The sequence below is a fragment of the Canis lupus genome, chromosome 1, assembly GCF_011100685.1.
Source record: "Canis lupus familiaris isolate Mischka breed German Shepherd chromosome 1, alternate assembly UU_Cfam_GSD_1.0, whole genome shotgun sequence".
In the NCBI taxonomy this organism is placed as follows: Eukaryota; Metazoa; Chordata; class Mammalia; order Carnivora; family Canidae; genus Canis; species Canis lupus.
This window is the reverse complement of record NC_049222.1, coordinates 115,101,656-115,110,364: the sequence shown is the minus strand read 5'-3', so window position 1 is coordinate 115,110,364 and position 8,709 is coordinate 115,101,656. Positions and strand designations below refer to the sequence as shown.

Genomic DNA, 8,709 nt, shown 5'->3' with positions numbered 1-8,709 from the left:
AGAGGTGTCCTTCCCGCATTTGAATGGCCCTGTACAAAACCACGCAGCCCCTGCATGGTCTTCCCCGGGAACCACAAACAAGCCGGAGCCCCCAACAAGCTGCCGCTGGCAGAGCCTGGGATCTTCAGTGCCCACGACACTGGACACTGGGACAGGGACGGGGGTACAGTGAGTTCCTTTGCATTGACCCCAGTAGCTTCCCGAAGGAGGCCGGGGGCGGGCCGCTCAGTCTGCTCACCCCTCCTCTTGAGGGTCATGGCAAGTGAACCCTGTGGCCATGAACTGCCAAGGGGTGGCGGTGGCTTCCTAAGCAGCGGAGGGGGCTGGCTCGTCTGGGGGGGCCAGGAGTCTCCATGGGGGTGGCGGTGGCTCACGTCTGCACACTCGGCAGATCTCCCCATCAGGGGCGCCTGGTGGCTCAGGCGAGTAGGCGTCTGGCCTCAACTCAAGTCAGGATCCCGGGGCCCTGGGATGGAACCCACATTGGGCTCCCTGCTCAGTGGGGAGCCTGCTGTGCACCCCCACCCGATCCTGCTCTCTCTCTGTGTGTTTCTCATTCTGTACTCACTCAAATAATTAAATCTCAAACAAACAAACAAACAAACAAACAAACAAACCAACAAAAACGAAAAACAAAGCCCAGAACCCTGGTCGACAATCTGCAACACCCTGCGCATTGAGCACGTTTCCCCTGGGAAGTACAGCTGGTGGGGCGGGGGCGGGGGGGGGGGGAGGAGTGAGAGTATTGAGAAACAAACACATTCACTACTTCCTTGGAAATGAAAAAACTGCTCCCGCAAATATCATTCCGGAACTGATGGGAGGATGATGAACAGAGGAGAACAAGGACGCAGCAGGGCGCGCAGCTCTGAGCCCAGCTGAGACATGGGCCAGCGACCAGCGCCATAAGGGATCACGGGCAAACGCTGGGCCAAGCACCCAAGTCAAGCTGGGACTTGCAGGGCGGCCACGCGGGGAGAAATCTCCAGGCGCGAAGAGGAGCCCAGGGAAGGACCAGGGGCTGCCATCCCCTGCCCCAGAGGCGGGGCCCAGAGAGTGGACACCCTGATGTGGGGGGTGGGCCCATCACCCTGGGACATCTCGGGCCCCTGGGCCCTGGGTTGGGAGTCCCCATGGCCTGGCCTGGCCCATGCCGGCCCCACCCAGCGCTGGGCGCTTCCCTGCCCTGTGGCGTAGGCTGAGAGGCTGCCCCTCTCTGGGCCTCAGTGTGCTCCCCTGTAAACTGGGGGTGCTTGTGGGCCCCCCCAAACACAAGTACTCGGCCTCCCTCTCCGAGGCCCTGGCTCCCAAGCTGTGCCCCACCTGGGTGCCTCGCGTGGTGGGAGGATGGAGAGTCTGGGAGGCCTGGGGGACAGTGAGGCGGTGGATCAGGTTCTGGGTCTGCTGTCACCACCCAGAGTTTCCACTGTGTTCCCTGCCCCAGGCCTCCTGCCTCTGCGGGGTGGGGCAGGAGTGGGAGCGGGGAGCAGGTGGCGCAGGTGGGGAGGAGGGCTGCTGGCTGCTAGGAGGGGTTTCTGCTCAGCTGCCCCACCTGCCTCTTCCCTGCCTTCCAGACCCATCTGCCAGCTCCTCCCTCTGACCCCACCCTTCCTATCCTGGAGCGCTCCTGTGGGGCCCGGGCTGTGGGGCTGGCAGTGGGCTGGGGTGGAGGGTCCCAGGCTGCTGTCATCCTCCTGGGTCTGGGTGTGGGCGGCCTAGGACAGCCGTCCCCTGCCGCCCCTGCCCCTGGGAGCTGGCTGGCTGGGAGGGTGCGGGCAGCCCTGGGAGGTGGAACAGGACAGAGCTCGGGAGTCTGGAGGGAGGGACAGACAGGGACACCTGGGGGAGGCAGTGGGAGCCAGAGGCACGGCCGGGGCTGGGGCCCAGCGCACCCTTGGGGACTGAGGCACAAGACAGACACTGCCCGGGCCGAGGGAAGGCAGGGCCACAGGGACTGCGGAGGCCGGGCCAGGGCCTCTGGGCATCAGCCTCCCCCTCTGAGCCCGGCTCCTTGTGTGCGGAATGGGGGCGCCGATGCCCCTAAGGCCGGGCTGAGCGCAGGGGTCCCGAGTGCGCAGGCGCGCCCCGACGCTGGGCAGTGGCCCCAGTTGGCAAGTCTGAGTGACTCCTTCTTTGGACCACGTTCCGGGAGCACTTCATGGGTGCGGGCCTCTGCTCTGGGCCCCCGGGCCCCAGGCGCCCCTCAGGCGAAGCCCCGGCCCCTGGGAGCCCCTGTCCTGTGGCTGTCGGTGCGGGGTCAGGATTGGGGGGGGCTGAGGCGGCCTGTCGGGGTGCAGCCCAGCCCTGGGCGGGAGGTCCAGCCTGGGAGGGGGCCCGCGCTTCCAGCCCCCGGCGCGGCCCCTCGGGCCAAGTCTCCCCAGATAAAATGGGCAAAATACTCTCTTCTGGCTGCCAAGCTGCAGGAAGGGGGCTGCCTGGACGGGGGCTCCCCGGGTCCCCTCTGGCCCTGGTGGTTCCCTGGGATCTGTCATTAGGACCATTAGCTCAAAGGAGCAGGGAGTGAGGGGAATCCTGGTCCCCAGAGATGGGGTGCTGGGCCAGGTGGCCCCAGGGCCAGGGTCTGTGCCAGGTGTGGGTGGTGGGCGTGGAAAGGGGGGGGATGAGTCAGCCAGGCCTGCCACACCCCGCCTCATATGAGGTCCCAGCAGCCATCCCCAGCAGCGCCACTGCCTGCCCCCGCAGCCCAGCCATGGCAGGGAGCTCTGTGAGTGCCCCGGGGCCGGGGGCTTGGGGGGCTGGGGGGGCTTGGACCCAAGGCCCACCGGACTAGGGCAGGGGCTGGGCCCGCCTGAGGTGGCCTGTTGGGAAGGAGAAAGCGGGTGCCAGGGGTGCTTGAAGAGCCTGGGCTGTGGCTCTTGGGTTGACCCAGCCCGTCCCAGGGCTCCTAGTGCCCCTGGAGGCTCCCTCGGGGTCTCCCTGTCTCCACTGATCCGTGTCTCTCTCCACCTCTGCCGCTGCCTCTGCCTCTCCCCTTTCTCTCTGGGGCCTTTCTTCTCCCTGATTGTGCTGATCGGGGTCCTGGTCGCTTGCTCCCTGGGGTGACCCCTGTGCATCTCTCCCCTGCACCCCTGCTCCCCTCGGACTCCCCGCCGCTGCTCCTGCAGAACGTGCCCCACAAGACCTCGCTGCCCGAGGGCATCCGAGTCGGCACTGTGATGAGGATTCGGGGTGTGGTCCCGAACAAGGCTGGCAGGTGAGAGCCGGGGCCCAGCAGGGGCCCAGCAGTCGGGGTGGGAGTTGTCCAGGCTCAGCTCACCCCAACACTTCCAGCCCAGACCCGAGGATGCCAGGGCCACCTTTGTCCCCCAGGGGCTTGGAATCCCCAGACCTTGGCTGACTTTCTGGAATCTCAGGTCTTCACTCTGTGTCCCATGGCTGTGTACAGGCTGGGGTGCCCGTGTGTCCCTAGGAAACTGGGGCTCCAGGGCAATCTCAGGGTTCCTGCCTGTAGTCCTCCGCCTCCCAGCCGGAATCCCCAGGAACTCTGCAAATATGTCCTGTGATGGGGCGGGGGGGGGGTGCCTGGGGCATCTGGGAAACCCACGCAGTCAGCCCTGAGACATCGGGGTCGGCTACAGTAGGAGTTTGGGGAAACCAGGAATGATGGGGTCCATGGTATTGTTCCCAGCCTTGTAGGAAAGGGGATAGTGTAGGAATGGGGAGCACCCTGGCCATTGGCACCATGACTCACGGCAACTCTCAGAGGCTTTGGAAATCGAGGGGGACCCAGGCCATTGCACGGTGACCCTCGTGTGGTGGATGTGTCCACCTAGAAGTTTCTGGGTCCCCCGGAATCTGGGTTCCTGGCCGCAGTCTACAGCCCTCCCTGTGGTGTGCGCCGTTCCCGGTCTCTATATTGGTCCGTGCTCTGGTAAAGGGGAGCCAGGCCCGAGGCCCCTGAGGTCCTTCCGCACCCCCTTCCCCCCACCACCCACCAGGTTCTACGTGAACCTGCTGTGCGGCGAGGCCCCGGGGAGCGAGGCTGCGCTGCATTTCAATCCCCGCCTGGATGAGTCCACCGTGGTCTTCAACACCCTGGAGCAGGGCGCCTGGGGCCGCGAGGAGCGAGGCACGGGCATCCCCTTCCAGCGCGGGCAGCCCTTCGACGTGCTCCTCATCGCCACGGACGAAGGCTTCAAGGTGGGTCCCTGCTCCCCCAGGCGGCCCCCCCACCCCGAGACCCAGGCCCCGCCCGCAGGGAAGCCGGGGCGGCTGCCGGCGGAGGTGGGAGCGCAGCCAGCAGGGCGGGGTGGGGGTGGGGGTGGGGGTGGGCCCCCCTCCCCCCCTCCCCTTCCCCTCCCCTCCCCTCCCTTCCCCTCCCCTCTCCCCTCTCCTCTCCCCTCCCCTTCCCCCTCCCCTCCCCTCTCCCCTCCCCTCCCCCAGCGCATCCGCACTGGTGTCAGAGGGCAGGGGCGTGGCAGGGCACGGAGCCGCGAGCGAGGCCCGGTGCCCAGGGCGGGGGTCCCCCAGCGGGGCAGGGCGCAGGGCGGGGGGCGACGAGCCCGAGGAGCCCGGCGGGGGGCGGGTCACGGCGCGGCCCTGCAGCGCGGCCCCTCGCCCCGCAGGCGGTGGTCGGCGACTCCGAGTACCACCACTTCCGCTACCGGATCCCGCCGGCGCGCGTGCGCCTCCTGGAGGTGGGCGGGGACCTGCAGCTCGAGTCCGTGAGCGTCTTCTGAGCCCGCGGCCGGCGCCGGGCGCCCCGCAGCGCAAATAAAGCCTCCGCGCGTGTGCGCCTGGTCTGCGTGTGTGTCCCCTGCGCGTCCACGCGGACAGCGGGCTCGAGGGGCGAAGGCCGCCGGGTCACCGCTGGCTCCGCGGCCGAGGCGCCACGCGAGCCCCGCTCTGGGCCGACGGCGGGGCCGGGAGGCGTCGGGAGTCGCGATCCGGGCGGGCGTGTGGGGCGCGTCTTCCCGGGCGGGAGTGCGGGGGCCGCCCCGGGGGCTGGAGCGCGCTCAGGCCGGCCCAACGGGGCACGATGCCCGCTCGCCGGGCCCCCGCGACCCCAGCGGACGGAGACGGGTGCTGCGCCCCGACGGGCCCCGGCGCCTGCCTCCCCGCCAGCTGTGCGCCCGCTGCCCCTCGGGTGCCGGCCGGCGGCTGGCGCGGGGTGGGGGCCGCGGGGGCGCCGCGGGGCAGACGCGCACGGAGCCGCCTCTCCCCGCCGAGCCGAGGAGACACGGCATCAGGCCCCGGGCCCCGCCGCGGTCCCCGCCCCTTCGCACCCTCCTTCCTTCTGGGCGCCTGGGCGGCCGGGCCCTGGCTCTGCCCGAGCGCCCTCGGGGGCGGGTGGGGGCCCCGCGCAGACGCCGTCACCCCCGGCAGGCGGCGGCTCCGATCGGAGGCGGCGGCTGGGTCCCCGCCCGCACTGGCCGCGTGCCCCGCTGTGGATGGAGCCAACCCGGGTGCGGGCGGCGCCGGGTGCCTTCCCTCTCAGGGCGGTGGCCTGGGGTCCGCGCGGGCCCGTCGGGAGCCACGTCCCGGAAGACGCTCTGGCCGGGAGCCCGCCCGGCAGCCGGACCTCCCATCCCCGGGCCGCCCGGGCGGAGCCGTCTGCAACCACCGGCGCCCTAGGTCCTGACCGCGCCCGACCTCACATGAAGCGGAGCGAGCGTAGGATCGGAGTCTTTTCAGGATCCCGCTTCTGCCCCTGGAGATCCTTTAGGGAAAAGCACCCCTTCCCGGAGCCCTTGAGACAGTGTCTCTGGGTGGGCCCTGTAAGGAAGGGATCCCTCTCGCCGGGTGGACCAGAGAAAGTCTGAATTCCCTCATGGAACTAGGGAGGTCATTGTTGAATGACTTAGTGTTTATTTTTATTTGCCCGTTCAAGTACTTGTAATCAACTACAAATTTTATAGATATGACACATTCCTAGGGAACAAATTTCAGAAGTAATTGATGGAAAGGAAGAGCATTTATTGGCACAACTGGTAAAGGTAGTTGGGGTTTTTAGATTAGACCGTAGTGATCCATCCCAGCTAATTTTATCTATCTATCCTCTATCTATCAAATATTTTATTTATTTATTTATTTATTTATTTATTTATTTATTTATTTGAGAGAGAGAGCAAGCAACCATGAGAGGTGGGGGGAGGGACAGAGGGAGAGGGAGAGGCAGGGTCCTAGCTGAGCGGAGCCGAGCTCACCACTTGATCCCAGGACCCTGAGATCATGACTTGAGCCGAAGGCAGATGCTTAAGGGCCTGAGCCACCCAGGCGCTCCCCTGTTAATTTTTATTATCATTATTTTTTATTTTATGAAACTTCAACATTTTAAGTAGGCTCCACGCCCAGTTTGGAGCCCGATGCTGGGTTGAACTGAGAAACCTGAGGTCAAGGCCTGAAACTCAGATCCAAAATCAGATGCTTAACCAACTGAGCCACCCAGGCACCCCTGTTAATTTCTTGATTTTCTTTTTTTTTTTTTTTAAAGCTTTTATTTATTTTTTCATGAGACACAGAGAGAGAGAGGCAGAGACAGAAGCAGGCTCCCTGCAGGGAGCCCAACGTGGACCTTCCGGGGTCTCCAGGATCAGGCCCCAGCCAAAGGCGGCGCTAAACCGCTGAGCCACCCGGGCTGCCCAGTTTCTTGATTTTCACCTTTGTCTTGCAGCAGACAAGCAGAATGGTTTTTTTTTGGTTTTTTTTTTTTTTTTTTTTTTTTTAAGATTTACTTATTTATTTATTTATGACAGACATAGAGAGAGAGAGAGAGGCAGAGGGAGAGGCGGGCTCCATGCCGGGAGCCCGACGCGTGACCCGATCCCAGGACTCCAGGATCATGCCCAGGGCCAAAGGCAGGCGCCAAACCGCTGAGCCACCCAGGGATCCCCAGAATGTTTTTGTTTGTATAAAATACACAATCAGGTATTTGAAGGTGATAAGGAAGCATGTTATCAACTCATTCTCCAATGCGTGTAGGAAGAAAAATTACTTTACAACGGTTCGCATAACAAAAAAAAGTATTTTTATACAAAATTTTAGAGCAGGTGAAACTACGTTGTAATGAGAATAGAGAGCCGATCACTGGCTTCCAGGTGCCAAGGGTGTGCTTGGGAAAGAGGATGAGGGACACATTCTGTGCCTTGACTGTATGACCAAGGGGTCATGCAACTATATGTTTTGCCAAAATTCATGGACTGTACACCTACAGAGGCTGAATTTTATTATTGTGTGTATTATAAAGAAAATTGAGGGATCCCTGGGTGGCGCAGCGGTTTAGAGCCTGCCTTTGGCCCAGGGTGTGATCCTGGAGACCTGGGATCGAATCCCACATCGGGCTCCTGGTGCATGGAGCCTGCTTCTCCCTCTGCCTGTGTCTCTGCCTCTCTCTCTCTCTCTCTCTCTCTCTCTGTGTGACATCATAAATAAATAAAAATTTTAAAAAAACATTTAAAAAAAGAAAATTGATATTAAAAACAACCTTAATAAGATTAATTAAAAAAACAGGGGGCACCTGGGTGGCTCCGTGGTTGAGCTCCTGCCTTTGGCTCAGGAAGTGATCCTGGAGTCCTGGGATCAAGTCCCATATCGGGCTCCCCGCTGCGAGGCTGCTTCTCCCTCTGCCTCTCTCTCTGTGTCTCTCATGAATAAGTAAATAAAATATATTTTTTTAAATGGGGTGCCTGGGTGGCTCCATCAGTTAAGTGCCTAACTCTTGGTCTTGGCTCACGTCTGGATCTCAGGGTGATGAGTTCAAGCCCTGAGTTGGGCTCCATGCTGGGTGTGGAGCATACTTGAGAAGACAAAATGAAGCCTGATTTCCCAGTGGTTTATTTTTTTTATTAAAGATTTTAAAAATTTATTCAAGAGAGACACAGAGAGAGAGGGGCAGAGATATAGGCAGAGGGAGAAGCAGGCTCCCTGCAGTGAGCCTGATGTGGGACTTGATCTCAGGACCTGGGGATCACGACCTGAGCCAAAGGCAGATGCGCAACCACTGAGCCACCCAGGTGTCCCTTGGGATCTGTTAGTATACATTTTTACTTGATACATATATTTGATATATTTATTATATGTGTGTATATATGTATTTATTGTCCATTTCATCACTATGAAATGTCCCTCTTTGTCTCTGGTACAATTTCGTTCTTTCTTTTTTTTTAAATAGGCTCCATGCCTGTTATGGAGCTTGAACTCATGACCCTGAGATCAAGAGTCACGTACTCTACTTACTGAGCCTGCCAGACACTGCAATTTATTATTTTTGTTTTTTAAAATATTTTATGCCTATCATAAAAAAAAAAAAAAGGGATCCCTGGGTGGCGCAGCGGTTTGGCGCCTGCCTTTGGCCCAGGGCGCGATCCTGGAGACCCGGGATCGAATCCCACGTCGGGCTCCCGGTGCATGGAGCCTGCTTCTCCCTCTGCCTGTGTCTCTGCCTCTTTCTCTCTCTCTGTGTGACTATCATAAAAAAATAAAATAAAATATTTTATTTATTTATATATTTGAGAGAGAGAGAGAAAGAGAGAGAGCAAGTCCATGGGAAAGCCAGGATAGAGGCAACGGGGGAGGGAGAGGGAGAGAAAATCTGAAGCAGACTCTGTGCTGAGCATAAGCCTGACTCTGGATGGATCCCTCCACTATGACATCATGACCTGAATCGATGCTCAGAATCGGATGCTCGATCCCAGGACCCCGGCATGATGACCTGAGCCAAACACACACACTCAACCACCAAGCCACCCA

General features: G+C 60.9%; 1 protein-coding gene across 1 annotated transcript; it reads left to right on the top strand.

Annotated features, from left to right (window-relative positions):
- The first annotated feature begins 2,605 nt into the window (after positions 1-2,605).
- Positions 2,606-4,755, top strand: LGALS7B (galectin 7B). Its single transcript, XM_038525675.1, has 4 exons — positions 2,606-2,725; positions 3,126-3,214; positions 3,960-4,161; positions 4,587-4,755. The coding sequence occupies exons 1-4, from the start codon at positions 2,621-2,623 to the stop codon at positions 4,698-4,700; spliced, it is 510 nt and encodes a 169-aa protein (XP_038381603.1). The 5' UTR covers positions 2,606-2,620; the 3' UTR covers positions 4,701-4,755.
- The last annotated feature ends 3,954 nt before the right edge of the window (positions 4,756-8,709 follow it).